Source organism: Toxorhynchites rutilus, chromosome 2, assembly GCF_029784135.1.
Source record: "Toxorhynchites rutilus septentrionalis strain SRP chromosome 2, ASM2978413v1, whole genome shotgun sequence".
Classification (NCBI taxonomy): domain Eukaryota; kingdom Metazoa; phylum Arthropoda; class Insecta; order Diptera; family Culicidae; genus Toxorhynchites; species Toxorhynchites rutilus.
Window position 1 is genome coordinate 167,896,749 of NC_073745.1, and position 17,947 is coordinate 167,914,695.

General features: G+C 41.5%; 1 protein-coding gene across 2 annotated transcripts in view; it reads right to left on the reverse strand.

Moving 5' to 3' along the window:
• LOC129764356 (probable ubiquitin carboxyl-terminal hydrolase FAF) overlaps positions 1-17,947 on the reverse strand; it is a 45,167-nt gene that overhangs the window by 13,287 nt on the left and 13,933 nt on the right. Inside the window, exons 5-12 of one of the 2 annotated variants that reach the window (XM_055763343.1) lie at positions 13,397-16,615; positions 8,712-9,131; positions 8,521-8,657; positions 8,145-8,460; positions 7,932-8,085; positions 7,699-7,846; positions 7,340-7,645; positions 3,207-3,324 (exon numbers count right to left, since the gene is read on the reverse strand). In XM_055763343.1, coding sequence (XP_055619318.1) covers positions 3,207-3,324; positions 7,340-7,645; positions 7,699-7,846; positions 7,932-8,085; positions 8,145-8,460; positions 8,521-8,657; positions 8,712-9,131; positions 13,397-16,615 — 4,818 coding nt within the window. Of the gene's footprint in view, positions 1-3,206; positions 3,325-7,339; positions 7,646-7,698; positions 7,847-7,931; positions 8,086-8,144; positions 8,461-8,520; positions 9,132-13,396; positions 16,616-17,947 lie in introns of both variants that reach the window. The other variant, XM_055763342.1, reaches the window with a different exon arrangement.

Consider the following 17,947-nt stretch of genomic DNA (forward strand, 5'->3'; position numbering starts at 1 on the left):
TTTCTCTATTTATAAAACTCTGATGTTTGTTTCAAAACATGATATTGACTTCACTTTAACATTGTTTGCAGGTATCGATACCGACTTAGCGCCCTTGGCGCTTTGGTCGAAACCATGTAAACTATAAGAAACAAATACAATTAATAATTACAAAAGCCAAATCCAATTTTTTTGCGATCATAATATTTTTCCAAAGAAGACTAGCTAATTGGCTTTAAATTGATATATCGATCATATGAATCAGCCAGGTGTTTAACCCTTTCGCTACGAGCGTCGTCTATAGACGACATCCGCGCGACGACCTGTGTGTACGAGCGTCGTCTTTAGACGACATGAAAGTCATACTGCACATCGATCACACCAGCGCGATGTGCATACTTTTCGGCGCAGTGTTCGGTACAGCGGTAGCGGAAGTCGAAAAATCGAACAATAGCTTTGATATTTTTTCATGGCTTTGGAAAGCAACCATATGGTAAGGTTTTGACATCAAATGATAGCTTAGCTAGCACTTACTATCAATTCAATTCAATTTTGTATTACTTTATTGTACGATCAATTCGATTTAAAACAACTATATGCAGAAAGTACATAACCTCACAAAACCTAACAAAAAATGAAACCATATAAAATTCAAAAATAAGTAAACTTTTCTACAGTATTACTATGATAAAAAATCACACATTGTGATGTAGGAAAAAAACCATTGTATTGAACTTCTTACAGGAACAAAGATGTAGGTTTTGACCAATGTTTTGGCGATTTTTTGATCAATGTTTGGCGGTTTTGACAAATGTTTTGGCGATTTCAGCAAACGCTGACTTTACAAAACAGCGTTTGCTGAACTTGTTCAACAAGTTTCTGGAGCTGAATATTGTCCCGCATGACTGGAGACAAGTGAGAGTGATAGCCATACGAAAACCCAACAAGCCGGCTTGCGATTACAATTGGTATATGCCGATTGCAATGTTATCCTGTATTCGTAAATTGTCAGAGAAAAAAAATCTACTTCGTTTGGACAAGTGGGTCGAAACGAACAATTTGCTGTCAACTACGCAGTTTGGCTTCCACCGGGGTAAAGGGACGAATGATAGTCTCGCGCTGCTATCTTCTGAAATTCAAGTTGCATTTGCTCGCAAAGAACAAATGGCTTCTATTTTTCTTGATTTCAAGGGGGAATTTGATTCAGTTTCCATTAAAATTCTCTCAGAGAAGCTTCATAATCGTGAACCTTCACCAATTCTGAATAATTTCCTGTACAATTTACTGTCAGAAAAGCACATGAATTTCTCTCATGGCAGCTCAAAATCTTCCCGTTACAGTTTTATGGGCCTACCACATAGCTCCTGCCTAAGCCCCCTCTTGTACAGTTTTTTACGTCAATGATATGGATCATTGTCTAACTACAGACTGCACGCTGAGACAACTTGCAGACGATGGAGTTATTTCCATCACGGGTAATAATCCCGTCTTTCTGCAAAAAGCTTTGAACAACCACGTTCACGTGCGCTCTCAAGCTGGGTATCGAATTCTCAACGGAGAAAACCGAAATGGTCGTATTTTCTAGGAAGTATGAACCACTCCAATTCCAACTTCACCTATTCGACAAAACGATCAGGCACTCTATGTGTATATTTTATATATACCTAAATACCTAGGTGTATATTTTGATTCTAAATGTACCTAAGGAAGACACATTGCGTATCTGAAACAGAAATCCCAGCAAAGAATCAATTTTATCCAAACAATAACCGGAACATGGTAGGGTGTCCATCCAGGAGACCTCATTAAGCTGTACAAAACAACGATATTATCAGTGTTAGAATATGGCAGTTTTTGCTCCCGATTAGCTGCTAGGATTCATATTCTCAAGCTGGAGAGGATACAATATCGTTGCTTGCGTATAGCCATGGGGTGTTTGCATTCGACACATACGATGAGTCTCGAAGTCTTGGCAGGAGTACCCCCGCTTACTCTTCGGTTCACAGAATTATCCTACAGATTTCTCATCCGTTGCAAGATCATGAATCCATTGGTGATTGATAACTTCGAAAATCTACTTCAACTGACTCCTCAGTCAAATTTTATATCTTTATATCATGAGTACCTTACCCACAACGTGCACCCTTCACCAGGAATCTCCAACCAAGTTTGCTTCCCATACTTTTGCAATTCCTCTGTTTTTTTTATCTGTCCATGCGAAAAAAAAATCCATGGAATCCCAGATCATCTACGCTCCGATTGTATTCCGCCGATATTTTCGGCAGAATATGGGAAAGTTAGATCTGATAAAATGTTGTTCACTGATGGTTCACACATAAACGGGTCCACTGGCTTCGGCATCTTCATTGAAAATTCTAGTGCCTCTTTTAAACTCAGAGATCCTTGTTTCGTGTATGTCGCTGAGCTGGGTGTCCATCGACCACTATTTTATTTTTTCAGACAGTCTCAGCTCAATAGAGGCAATCCGCTCAATGAAAGTTGATAAACGCTCATCTTATTTTTTAACAAGAATACGTTTAAAGATTTTTCCTCCGTTGTATCCCTGTATCATATCCCAACCGATAAACTTTTACTTAGTCGCGGCAATACATACACATACTCTTTACAGATACACGGGCCGAAGGTTGTGCAGCCTACTAATCATTCACCAAGAGCTGAGGATTGTACCGCTCATGGCAACTCTACACGAGCTGATGATTCTGCCGGCTAGTCCATCCGGCTAGACCATTCTATAATATATATTTTGGAAAAAAATGCTCGCAGTGGTTCAAGGCTCCCACTGAAGAAGAAAAATTAGTAGTTACTTTCCCACGTGAGATATGGTTGTTGCTCAATGTTCAATGTGGCGTCACTAGAATGTGCTTTCTTGAAGTCATAATTTTAGTGGAACGTTCTGTGCAGAACAACACCAAACTCACCATAATATATATGAATTTGTATATAAACAGTTGATTGTCGATGGGGAATTTGGGAATTCACCTACCCTCAAATCAGGTTTTCAGCAAACAATATTGCATTTTAATTATTTATTCATCGAACTCCGATTGCTACGAACATACAGTAATTATCATTAACATTGTTTGTATAGACAGCTTCAATTAGCAATATGGAACGAATTTAAAATCACCTTCCGGTTTTATAAATTTGGAGAAAAATGTGAATAACAATATTCGATTATATGTTTTGAAAAATGCAACATTACTTACCAGTTTATCTATCTTTTCGGTTCCCTGGAGTTGCGGTAGACTAACTAGCTTTTTAACAAACGTAAAAAATTCCACCGAAAACAAACTTTTCGCATGGAGAAATCGAATGTTTTGAGTTCTGAAAAAATATCAACAATTAGAAATGTATAATATTCGTTCTTCTAGTTATACATGATAGATTACATATTGAACAAAATTTGAGAGAAAAAACAAAAAAATCTTCGTTTCATCTCAAGAGATTTCGTTTCTGTTTCTCGTTGCTGTTTTATTAACTTTGATTCATTTGACACAGAAGCTTCTTTCTTCCGACTTTCTTTGTGTTCTAGATAAAGAGAATGAGAACATCGAGAACATCGATGCATGCACGCTAGAGTGCCAATAAATGTATGGGAAAAAAGTGACCCTCGTAAATGAAGTCCGATTGAGCTGATCTTTTGCATAGAATAGTTTTTCGTGGGAATCGACATTTTTAATCGAGTTCACTTTGAAAATTCGAGGGTCACTTTTTTCCCATACATTTATTGGCACTCTAGCGTGCATGCATCGATATTTGAGTACAATGTGGTTTGACGTACGCTACAGGTGAGCTAGATTCTTTTGTATCGTAATTTCTTTTTTGCATCAGAAATCATTTCTCGTGGAAACGGTATTTTTCTGCTGTGATGGCCTTGAGTGTAGTAGCAGAACGATTAGGTCGAAAGAGTGTTCTCTAATTTCAACTGTTCATAGTGCCTTGTTATAGATCGGTGCCAGAGTTTTTGGGAGCTTGTCTCCTTCCAAACACATCCACTTGCCGTAGGTGAAGCGGCTGCTGATTATAGCTTTGGAGTATTTTTCGACAAGGGATGTAATCTTTGTATGACTAAACCCTGGAGTTGGGACCCTGATGTCTCTAGTTGTCTCCTCTCTCAGCCGCCCTCCGGCCGATGGAATTGGCAACTGCCTGTATTCTGATGCGTTTATTCTTGTGAGTGTCACCCACTGCCATCAAAAGAATATCGTCCGCGTAGACGAACACGAAAACACCTATAGGCAGGACCTGAAACAGGCTATTCATAATGAAGAGAAAGAGGATAATTGCAAGAACAGAACGTTGAGATACTCCTGTTTCCCCGTGGAAAACTCGGGAGCTGATGTTACCAATTTTGATTTTGATGATTCGACGTGTGGTGAAGTTCTTTATAAAGTAAAGTAATTTACCGTCAACGCCCCAATCTGCCAGAATTTTAAGCACTAACGGGATCCATGTACTTTTGAACGCCTTTTCTAGATCCAGTGCTACCTTCTCCATGTACTGACGGTTCCTGTTGGCCTCGACTATCACGTCTCCGACGATTGCGAAGTAGTTGTTGGTGCATACCTAGCCTATCGGCGAACAACCGATAGTTCAATTTCCTGTTTCGGACAGAAAGTCGACCAGACGTCTGTTTGTCATTATTTTCAAGATCTTGGATCAACAGGAGGTCAAGGAAATCAGACGATAGCCTTTGACATTGTTGATGCTTTGGCCAACCTTAACTATAAGTAGTACTAGGCTTTGTCTTCAGCCCTCGGGGAATACGTGTGCACTCCACAATTCGTTAAAGATGCTGAGAAGGGCGAACTACCCGAGCAGGGACAGCTGTTTAAGCCGTCAAGACTAGTCAACTAATTTTTTTTGGGGAACTTAGGGCGACGGAAAATTCCTCGATGGCGAAGTTTCAACTAAGAAGATTATTGAGACGATTCACCGGGACCACAAAGTTGCTGACCGAAGTGGTATCCGTTCCCTCGGAGCCATATTCGAGTATGAAGATTCCGCGGAATGTTCCCCGAGCGTGTTCAAAGTACCTGTCGTATCGCTGAGGGTACTGCCCGTTTGAAGAATGGGGTTATGTGGTCTTATATTCAGCGCGTTTACTCTGCGCCAAAGATCCGGAGAAGACTGGTTCTCTTTCTTAGACTCCAGAAAACCGGTCCAACTGTCTAGCTTTGCCTTCCGGAACCGCCTGCCGCCATGGCAACATCCTTTATTGGTTGCACGCAGAAACTTTCTCCACTTCTTAACCTCCCCGTTGATTTCCTCTGACCATCGACGCAGCCCTTTTTTGCACGAAGTGATTTTGTTGAAGGCGGCAATGGTGGTTGGGTTGTCGAAGATCCATCTGGATATGCGAGTCGTAAGCGGCCGCGATCCATTGGAGCTGATGTTTATCGGGTGATGAAGGTCGTCGGCTTTGTTCCACGCTAGCCTATCCACCAAGCTGAGACTGGCTACTGAAGTATCAATGGTTGTGTTGTTGATACCTCTACGGAAAGTATCCGTGCCGTCATTTAAGACCGAGAGCTCCAGCATTTCCAAGAGGTCGGCGATGACACTCCTCACGTCGTCTAGTGTTTGCATTCCCCAGTTACGGTGATGAACATTGAATCCCCCGGGATGCAGCTTCCGTCGTAGTTCCGGGATTTTACCACACGACAGATATACACAACTGGCGGTCACCGGAATCGGGGCCTCGATTCGGGCTGCTCGTGTGCTATTATTAGGAGGTCAGTGGAAATTCGTTTCGCAAATAGAGCGTGTTTCTCTGGGCCCCCAAAGCAACGGAATGTTGCAAAACGGAGCATCGTTTGGTGCACCAGTGGAATTTACCTCCGATAATTTTCTGAATGATTGTTGGGGAATCTCGGTGATGGAATGTGATGAAGGACGGGCATAGCTCTCGGTCAAGGATCTCCAACTCTTCCAAGTTATTGTACAACTCATTGATGTTCCATTGCAGGGCGAGGTTGGTGAGCAGACTTTGTTGCTGATGGGCGGTGTGGTGAAGAATCTGAGGGATAGTTATAGTGATTGCGACGATTCTCGGCAAAACATGTTGGACGGCCTTGCCATTCGGAGGCAGCCGAGAAAATTTTGTTTGGTTCGAACTTTCGGACATAGCTTGTGTGGAATCTATTCGTCTCCATGCATCGTAGATATCGGCGTTGGACAGTTTTTCGGCTGATATAGACGATGTAGGCAGGCTTGGAATGAGCTTCCAGTGGAGTGATTGTTGCGGCCAATTTGGCCCTGGTAATGAGACGAGCGGATCTTCGGCGGATTGGGGAATTAGCTGTGGATGGTGCTGTGTCGGCAGCTTGAAGACTGTAGTGGCAACGATGGACAGTGTTTGTCGAACGAGACAAAGATACGCGGCAACTTGGAATAAAAGTCTCAACCAGCGTTCGCGCACTTGGCCTGACGGTAGGATAAACGGTTCGGCGTCACTACAATCCTCAGCGCTACTTTGTGGTTTAGTGGCGGACAGTTCAATAATGACGATACAAGATAGCGGGAGTCGAACTCTGTCGGCAGAAGGAATTCAGAGAGATCGATCGAGGAACGAGTATTTCTACCCATATGCGTCGCGGGATCTCAAGCAGGTCCCACGTAGTCTATTGGTGAACAAGTGCTGCCCCCGTTGTGCATCCCTGTTCACCGTTGCCCCCGACAACGGAAAATAATTTGGGCGGCATTCAGAACGATGATTGCACGAAAATTTCCACTGTCTAGTTTGTCACCTTTCCAGGCCTTTCAGTTCTGATAGCATCCTTTCCAGGCGATTTGTTGTTTTTCATAGTTATCTTGGTATTCTGCCTGTACGCCATTCAGGTGTTCCTTGAAGCGCTGCCCCCCTCACTCTGGATCACTTTAAGATCGATCGTAAAAGATATTCTCATCCATGTTCCTTAGTACAATTCTGATTCATTACGTAAACACGTACAAAACATGATCACATGATAACCTACCGATAACAAAATAATAACAATTGATTTCATTGTAACCATTACAACTGTAGTGGATTACCAAACCAGATAAGGAAAGTATTTCACGTTCGTATCAACGATACTACACTTATCCGAATCCATTGAAATAATGTCAAAGTTGTTCAAAACGGTATAATGAAAAATATACAGATGATTCATCTTGAAGTAGTTCAATCGTGACCTCGGAAAAAGAGTCTATTGGTGCAAATAAACCATTATGCATCCAGTCACTCAAATACCGAAAACGTCATTTCAAACACATATACAAACTCTTTACCTATTTTTCATGAAACCATAACTAACATCGTATAATTTTAGATCCATAGATATTCTTATATACGTACCTCACACTTTTTTCTATGGGAGCCGGCATTGGCAATATGCAATATTTACTCTCTGCCAACGAAAGTTGCTCTATACAGTTTGTGTACGTTATATTTGCATGATCACACCGGGTATAAAACAGCATATACGCATTCCACCATCTTTTCTGGCGTCTATATTGCATCCTTTTAAGATTATTATCATACACTTCTCCCATGTAATCGCCTCCGAAACACTGTGCCTTCAATTCATCATCCTCGTTCATTTTGCACTCAAGTACTTCCCCATCGTCGAATTTATACCATTTTTCCAATCCGCTAGGTGTTCTGAAAGTAAAAGTGTTAATACGATAAGTTTTTGGGTCGATACAAAAACACACCTGTGGAGTATGTAGCTGAAATAATGGCCACCAGACGCTTGCCCGCTATGTACAACAATTCCTGTTAGTTGATAACGTGTTTCAGTGCATTGATCGGATTTGTCATCAACGTCTATCACTTCACCTTCTATTTTTGCCAAACCAGATACTGTTGACAAGGAAAAACGAAGTGTAATGTTACTCTAGACTTGCGTTACGATGCCGTGGTGTAATGAGGTTTACAATCTTTTTACCTGTGTAAGGTTCCATATCCAACCAGCGAGGGAACTCAAAGTAATCGTTAAATTTTATCGCACACACTCTCTCATAGTCATACTCAAACCGTTTAAGTTGAATAGCTAGAATAGGTGGCAGCTTTCGCACACACAACCGTTTAACGGTCACCACCTGGTCGAAAGAAATTAAATAAAAAATTCGACTGTACATCGAACGTCAAATTTACGAACCTTCTTATCACATTTATCACAATGGTAAGCATCCGCGCCTTCTAAAATTTCCCCTTTAACATACTGTTCTAAGGAATCTGTAAGCGAACTATGGTTCCTAATATCTACACTGAAAACACTAAACGGTTCGTCTTTGCTATAACGATGCGGGCAGTCTTGACATATCTTCTGATCACTGAAACATCCACCCAACGTTGCACCCATCAGCTGAGGATAGCCGAGCGATTTAAGTCCTTCGTCTAGGCTCTCGAAAAGCGACATGAAGAATTCAACCGCATCTTGCTGCTCTCGTAAATTAACTGGCTCTCCTTGAAGTCTGCAAATGTTAGAGAATGTCATAATAAGCAAATGTGTGCGTGAATGAAGGTTGGGTTACTTGAAATGACTCCACAATCCACGTGGCGTATAATATTGCAATGCACTGTGACCGAGGTGAGCGAATATGGCTTGAACATATTTCAAAATCCCCACATGGTAATTTTTCCGATTCGATTCATCACATTCTTGAACGGACTGAAAATCGGTTATTATTAATCTAGTTGAAAATGATACATCGTTAGCACATACATCTGGTTCCCCACTAAAGTCTTCGTTGGGATCGGTGGCTGCTCCTCGTGCTGATAGTATACCTAAACGCAGCGATGGCACCATGAAAAGCTGTTGTAGAACCGAATTCATATAACATGTAGCACCAGCGTTTTTCAAACCACAAAAACCCTGCGGCGGTCGAGGTCCAACAGGTGGCAAGTATTCCCATTCACGTAGTGGCTCGATGTCTGTGCAAAACATATTCAACAATGTGTTCACCAAAATTTTCATATTCTCCACAGAATTCTGACATAAGGCAACCAGTAAATCACATGCTGCAGTTATTGTGTGCGAATTACGACAAACTGGTGGTGGAGCGTTGATGTTCAGCATTTCTCCGTTGCGACGTAAATGTAAGTACTGACGTGAAGCACTGAACAGATAATCGTCTGTTAACTCCTGTTTGGGTAACGAAAAATATTTTTAGTCTTAACATTAACGCTGAATGATTCCTCTTAAGAAGGTAGTACACTATGAACATCACAAAAAGTATGTGATTATAGCGATTTTTTTCAACGAGAAAATAAATTACTATGAATGATCTGATATCACAGTTTTATTAGGTATATATTACTTAACAAACAAAAAATATATTGGTGTCAATTGGACTGTCCCCTGAATAGTCGCAACCGGTTTTGTTGAACTCTTGCAGCCAAATCCTTGTATTTTTTTATTCTTTATTTGAGAGGTTTTCAGCCTCCTGGGCTGGTTCGCCTCTTTATCGAAGGCGTTGCCGCAAGGTTTCGTTGGGAACAGATTGCACATAAAGCTATCACATAAATATTGGACATAAATATTAAACACATATAAATCCTTTTACGAAACATAACTTAACAAAAAACATGCTGTTTGCTTGCTGGACCAGATGGCAAAGATGTCCTCGGACCATGGATGGCTCCAGGCCAGTGGAGAGGAAGCCGTGCCGTTGAAGATGCCGAAGTATTCTTATTCCCCTTCATCGTGGAGGGGAAGGAACAAGAATCTTCTTGACTGATTCATTGTTCAGACGCTAGATCTTAAAAAAATAGTTCGGCATCTTTTAGGTAGCAGAAAAGCGCTGCTACTCTTGCTGAATCGTCCCTCAAGATGTCTCTTACACTCCCGCTGATTCCAAAAAGGTTTCGCATATTATCAAATTTCGGGAGACCACACAAGAAGTGCTCGATGGAGTTGTGGATTTAGCAGTGGTTGCAGAGTAGATGGAAAGGTGTTTTTTAAATCCGTGTGAGACCGAGCAGTGACCGGTCCTCAGTCTAGACAGGATTCGTTGTTCTCTCATTCCTTTAACATCGTCAAACCTGACAATCGAGCCCTTGACGTTTCTGGGAAACTGCCCTCTCTCTCAATGAACTCTCGATGAGAACAGTTGGGAACCTCCAGCCGTTCGCACAAAACCAGGAATGTTTTGCCACCGGTGGGAGGTTGGAATGCGCGACCCGCTGCAGGATCGTGTTGCTAAGGGCAGTCAGGTAGGTCTCCCCTCTACCGCTGGTTTTCGACAAGAAACTGGCAGTCCTGGCTACGATCTCCAAGCCTATGATTAGATCAAAAGGAGGTTCTCCAATTTCAGCGCAGACAGATGCAGCTGGTGTTTATGGCAGGAGACCGGAGACAGTCCTTAGTGCTTTGTTGTAGATCGATGCCGGAGTTTTTGGGAGCTTGTCTCCAGCCAAACACGTCAGTTCGAGGCCATAGGTGAGGCGGCTGCTGATGATAGCTTTGGCCACCCGTAGCCAGATATTTCTGTTATTGCTCCGGTGCGGTTTGGAAATGGTTTTCAACAGATTCAACCGGGTGGCGCAGCTGTTCTTAACTTCCTCGGAATGGCAGATGAAGCTAAGTTTGTAGTCAACCAATACTCCAAGGATCTTTAGCATTTTTCGACGAGGAATGTTGTTTTTGTATAGCTGGACCGGGGGGTTGGGACCCTGATGTCTGTCGCTGCATATCACCATATGATAGCTCTTCTGTGCTGAAAAAAACTTTTCTCTCGGTCGCCCACCGGCCGATGGAATTGGTAGCTGCCTGTATCCTGATGCGTGGAATCCTATGGGTGTAACCCACTGCCATCAGAAGAATGTCGTCCGCGTAGATAAACACGAAGACTCCCCAGGCAGAACCTGGAACAGGCTATTCATGGCGACGAGAAAAAGGGGGACAGCAAGAACTGAGCCTTGAGATACTCCTGTTTCCTCGTGGAAAACTCGGGATCTGATGTTACCAATTTTGATCTCAAAGGTTCAGCGTGTGGCGAAGTTGAAGTGCAGTAATTTTCCGTCAACGCCCCAATCTGCCGGCTATCACGTCCCCGAGGGTCGCGAAGTAGTTGTTGGTGCCCATACTATGATTGGGCGATCTCGGATCGATTCTTAGAAGATCGATCTTTTCCATTCCGATTTCTGTTTTTTTGCGTTCGATCTTTTCGATCTTAGAAAAACTTTTTGTAGATTTGTTTTTGAAGTATACATCGATTTTTTGTCATACCAAAGGCCACCTAACATTTCTTTAAACATAATGTCAACATTCGGATCGCTTCTTCTACGATTTACTTCTGTACAAATGCTGAGAGAGACAGAACTAGCAGCAGCTACTGAGGGGATGAACTGTAACCAGTTGCGCATAGGAATAGAAAGGTTGTTTCCTAGAACTGGCGCCAAAATCAAGGATCCGCTTCAACTAAATGACAGATGTATGGCACGATTTTATGAGATCATTGTCAGCTGAATTCTGGCCAGTTGTTGAGTTTCTAGTAATGCTTTTTCAATTAATTTATTTTATAAAACGACTACCTGGCGACACAAGACGAATGTCCTGTTCCTGTGCCTGTGGCCGTCATATAGAATGAACAAAAACGAAAAAAGCAGAGATCAAAGATCGATTCTTAGATACCGATTTAATCAGTAGATCGATCCCTACGCCGTTTGGAAAATCGATTCGACAAGATCGATCTTTTTATAAAGATCGCCCAATCTTAGTTCATACCCGGTCGGAAGGGGAATTGTCGATAGTCCAATTTTCTATTCTCGGTTAGAAAGGTGACCAGGCGTATGTTCGCCATTCTTTCCTGGTTCTTGGATGAACAGGAGGTTAAGGAAATTGGATGGTAGTCTTTCACGTTGTTGCTGCTTTGATTGACCTTAGGTATAGGTATTACTAGGCTGTGTCTCCAACCCTCGGGAAATTCGTGTGTACTCCACAGGTCGTTAAAGATGCTGAGAAAGATGGACTGTCCGAGCTGGGACAACTTTTTCAGCATCTTATAGCCGATACCGTCTGGACCAGTTGATTTACCTTTTGTGGAACGTAGGGCGACAAAAAGTTCCTAGATGATGAAGTTCCGGTTGAGAGGATGATTAGGACGATACCCGCTTCCTGTCGACGGATGAAATCGGGCTCATATTTGGAGATCGAGGACAATCCCGCGAAATATTCCCCGAGCGTGTTCGAAGTATCTACCGGATCGCTGAAGGTTATACCATCCACTCGAAGAATGGGGTTGTGTGGTCTTCTCTTCCCATTTAGCGCGTTTACTCTGCTCCAAAGATCCACAGAGGACTGGTTTTCATTGATAGACTCCAGAAAACCAGTCCAACTGTCTAACTTCGCCTTCCGGATTAATCGCCGTACCCTGATGTGTTGATCGACTTTGTTCCACCCTAACCTATCCACCAAGTTGAGACTAGCTGCTGAAATATCAATGGCTGTATTGCTGGTACCTCTACGGAAAGTATCAGTGCCGTCATTTAAGACCGAGAGCTCTATCACCTCCAAGAGGTCGGCGATGACATTCCTGCTGACGTCTGGCGTTTGCTTCCCCAGTTGCGATGATGAGCATTGAAGTCCCCCAAGATGATTTTCGGGTCATCCTAGCCTGCTAACGCCTCATGCAGCTTCCATCGTAGTTCCGGGATTGTGCCAGACGGCAGGTATATACAAATAATGGTCACCGGAATCGGGGCCTCGATTCGGACTGCCATTGTTGGCAGGTCAGTGGATTTTTGTTTTCGAAGATGGGGAATGTTTCTCCGGACACCCAAAGCAACGGAGTGTTGCAAAATGAAATCCCTCTTGAGGTGTCAGTGGAATTTACCCCCGACAATTTTCTGTACGTTTGTTGGGGAAACTCAAAACCTTGTAAACTGGTGGGAATTCTACAAGTTTTTCTAGTGAACTGATTTTAATCGATGATTTTTTATATCTTATCTTATCTTGGATATATTTCCTGTCATTGTACGCAGGATTTTTTCAAAATATTGATTTTTAACGAAATGGCAACATTTTTTGTAAAAAATTGCATTTTTGCCTCAAAAATCGAGACAAAAACATTCATCAAAATTTCATTTTTCAAAATATCAAAAATCCTGCGTACAATGACAGAAAATTCAGTGGAGAATCTGGGAAAACCTATTTCATCAAAATCAGATGGATCGTTCCGGAGGTAGAACTCCCACTGGTTTGCAAAACATGGTTTCGAGAAAGACGCGTTAGACTTAGGTCCACTAATTGGATTGTAACTTTGGAATGGAGCATCGGAGGAAACTGGGACAAAAACTACAGTAAAGTAGACATCCCAGAAAAAAATTTGAGCAAGAATTTTTCTTTACATTTTTTTCAAGTTTCCATAGTGTACTGCCCCCTTAAACGGAATGTGAATGAATACTTGCCGTAATAAGATCTGCTCGAAGCGACTTGATCTCTGGACTGAGGTAACAAATCAACTCTTTAGTTAGACATAAATGCCCTTCCAGGAGATCATCATGTATCTGAATGCCGCCAGTTGTCTTCACGCTATCCCGAACTGCTCGCAACCATTCGATTTCCTGTGTCAACAAATTTTCGCATTTTGTCAACGGCCAATTGTACGAGCATCCATAGTTTAGTATACGGCAGAACAGTTGAAAATAGTCAGCACATGTCTGCTGATGTTGTGGAACTTCCGTGTGCAACAGATTGACCAGTAAATTTACAATGAACAGAAATGGACGACGATCGGTAGCACAATAAGTGCTCATTAGAAAAAGCTGCTCATATGCTGTCTGCCGTATGTGACGTGAAGGATTGATTAGAACTAACGATTTGATGAAGCTCGCCCAAGCATTATCTCGACTGAGTGTATCGTAAGCATTATAGTGTAAAACAAGTGCAATGCCGAGTACTTCTAGTGCCTCTTTACAGACTGCGTAGTCTGCTATCTCAGGGACAGTTATATTTTGACTAAAATCAATCGTTGAACCGATACACTGCAAATTATTACCTGATGCGGCCCATGCTAAATTCAAAATCGCTTTTATAGTTGGCATGTCTGGCAAACTCCACTGCAGTGCTGACTGAAACAAATTACGGCATCTTTCGCCCTCAGCACCAGCTGATAACATCTCTTCGGAAATAATTTGCGCTAATTTCATTGCCATGGATCTGACAGTCAACTCTGAATTGCCAGATATTGCTTGAATGGCCTGCTCGAGGATTTCAATTTGAGAACGCTCGGTGTCGGAATGGAAATTGTAAGGATCGTTTCCCACTTTGCTCAGAATACAACCAACTATGTACAAGAAGAATTTCACCAATTTTAGTGCACAATGGAACGCAGCGCGTTTCGTGTGCATGTCAGCTGTTGGTAGGAAATTATTTTTTGTCAGTAAATCCAGAATGAAGTTGGCTGCACCGCAACGTAACCAACAAGATTGTAAATGTAGCGTTGCTTCATTGCCAGGGTCCAATGCAGGTATGAGCATCGCATGGAGAACTTCCAAATTATACAGCACACGCGACGGGCTAGGATCAATAAAGAGGGACTCGGGATTACGTGAAACTGTATTATTCCCAAGAAACGAATTGTCAGACAGATCAAAGTTATTGAAATTGCATAGTGCCTGAAGGTTTGCCACTGTCATATTATCTGAAGGCAATAAATGCAGTAGAGATCCACAACTGTCTCGTAATAATCCGTGTTGGAGATTGCTGCCTAGTTGATAAATTTTGAGGAAAAATTCAATGTAGATTGGCCTTTGCGAAATAATCACTCCAGGTAACATGTCCTCAGAATCTGATCTAAGCATGTCAGGACACGGTCTAGGTGGAGAACCAGAACTGCTATCGCTAGAGCTGTCTGGAGAGCTGGCTATTCCCGACCCACTTGGCGTCAGTTTAACTGTGACAAGCGTTTTGTCTCGAATGTTGTAACTTGATAACGGGTGTCGATCATCGATTATTTCAATAAGTTCTCCATTGCAATTGAATAGATCTATTTTTAGACTATTCGTTGTGGCCTTTATTTTCTTTAGCAGATTTCGCTTGAAAGAGAATATTGTCTCATTGTTATGTGTGAGCACTTCCAAATCTTCTAGCTGGCGTCCTGGATTTTGGAAACGTATGTATAGATTCATATGCTTTCCTCGCGACGCGCGACCCAGAGGCAGCAATAATCTTTCCCCTGTATAGTTTCTATCACATTCTTTGATATACTCTTGAAGCGTTTTCACTACTCGACACATCTTTTCTGCTATTTGTAGTCGTCCAGTGACGTCATCTAATATTTTAGTATTCTCATCGATCAAATCGGTCAACATCGCGTAATAATTTTGCATTCTATCACAGCACTCTCCGATGAATTTTTCATGAAATTCTGGCAAGTTTGCTTGTAGTCTTGGCCCTAGGGCAGTTGACACTTCTATCAGCAAATCTATTGCTTTACAGGCGATATCTTCACCAGCATCGGTGATCACGCGCCAGAGATAGTCTTTACCTATCAGATCTTCATTATCAAGCACGTAGCCACGTTGTTTACCTTTCAAGCGTTCTTCTTTTGAATTTACCGCTTTAAAAAAACGTTCAAAACACTTTATTCCGCTCTCAGTAAGAAGCACTGGATCTAACTTCAGCAGATTGTTCTCGAAAAAATCTTTGTTAATGCCAGGATCGAGATCTGGCTCATCGCCCATTAGCTTCCCGAACCAACGGAAGCATTCTTCGCGATCACTAGGAAAAGCTGCATTCACTGCCAAACACTGCCATATTTCCTTTGCCTGCTCCGCACACAGCCACAGCTGACCATCCTTCAACAAAAATTTCAAAAACTCAAGTCTTTCCTGTATTTGTTGCGGGTGTGGATACCGCTTATCCAAAAGTAAATTCAGAGGATTTAATGTTGGATTCTGCTTGATCTGTGCTCGCACTCTATCCATGTATTTGGTCAAACTACTAGTTACTTGAATAACAAGCGTATGTTCATTTTGAAGCCTATCGATGACTTGTTGTCTAGTTAATGTTTGGTGAACTCTCGGTGTATGATTTGCTGTTGTTTCATAAAGCGTACATATCTCACGGATTAGGCGTAAGGCAGGCAAAGCCCATTCGTCGCCAGCTTTCAACTCATCTACACACTTGTCCAACCACATAGTTTTCTGGGCATCCCTCTCCTGTGAACAACTGTAATCCAAAATTTTTACGTGTGAAGCCAACGCTTGGTCAAGTACTTCAGGAGGTACATCTGGACTGTGGGCTAGTGTCCAAAATAATTTGAGAACTTTTTGTGCCATCACACCATTCTTATCATCCTCGGCTAATCGTCTGTTCAGTTCCAATAATCGCTCTCGTTGTTTTTTGTTCGCAGTTTTCATACTCGCTTGAAAGCATTTGAATAGGTGATCTAACTGTTCTGCATTGAAATCCCATGCGAGTTTGGCTAGAAGGTCGTGGACATTTTTCACTATCGCCTCATGTTTCCCTGCTTGAGCTCGCCACACAGCGTCCAGATCATCGAATGTGAGTGATTTTTCTTTGATGAGGAATCGAAGAATTTTTTCGAGTTTTTCTACGTACTGTGGTTGATGCAGTGAATCACGTAGTACTATACCAAGCACATTGTTTTCTCTTATCCATTTCTAAAATAAAAATAAAAAGAAGAGTTACAACAAATTATTTCTATTTATTGTCGTTTTGCACTAAATATGAGTCATTACACACGCCACATCAAAATGCAAGCATTGCCTAATTTTACGAAAAAGGTAAAGAACGTTGCTGAAAACCAATACACACCTATGAAAATAGTGAAAACGATAACTTACATTACTACCCATGTTTGTATAGGAGACGTAAACGACTAAATGAACAAAACGCTGTTTCGCATTCTACACAATGTAATACGTTTGCTCAACATGCAAACATTTTTTGTTCGAAAACATTTGAGCTATTTTGAAAAAAAAAACGTTTCCGACAAATCACTGTTTGTCCGCATGACAGACGTAGTTCCATACAGCTTTCATACATCATTCGAAAATCAACAATTGTCAGTATTATGTGCTATAAGCTAAATCTACAATTGAATCACATTCTTTGTAGAGTCCAAACATGTCTGTCACGATAGTGTCTTATCACTTAGTTTTTCCTAAAAGATGAATATAAGAAACCATTCAAACGCTGCTCACATAATTACTATTTACTGTACACGATGAACAAAGAGAAGCAATTGTGTTTTTTAATGTTATAATTACTTAAATTTCTGCATTTGAATCTTCAAGTAGATAATGAAACAATCAGATCAGTAGTAAAATAAAATAATGTTGGTTCTTAGCATTCTAACTCCTCGGATTCAACATTACTCAGCATTTACTCATACCATTGGAATAAGTCACTCCACCATCTTTATGCGATTGATCGTGATATCGGTAAATCATGTTTCTAAATTTACCAACATTGCAGATTGACTTTACGAATTCAATTAATTAAAAAAAAAATACGAGCCTGCTGTTCTTATCATATCCCAGAGTATTCTTCAGGAAAAAAGTATTCTCATAGACTCGCAAGAAATCAAGAACACCTTTTCCAGACATTTCACTAAATTTCTTCCAAGCCTTAGTGATTTTATCCGATAACAACTGAAACTACCGACGGAGACGTTTTGACTATTATCGGAATTGTAAATACTAACAGAGCAACCTGGTGATTACGTCTAGCTATGCGGACAAATGTTCATTGAAACGATTGATTGTCCGCATAAATAGACGCAAGCGTGTTATAATCCGCAAAATCACCTAGGCCTTTTTTTCCCGATAATATCCTTCAACTAGACAGATCATTTCATCGGAAATTTGCATGGTTATGCTTGTAGGCCAAAAAACAACAAATATACGTTTTCCCAGCACTAATGGTGCTGTCGATTACGTCTCCTATGCAATCATGGGCAGATTAGTGAAAGGATACGATGAGAGGAATGG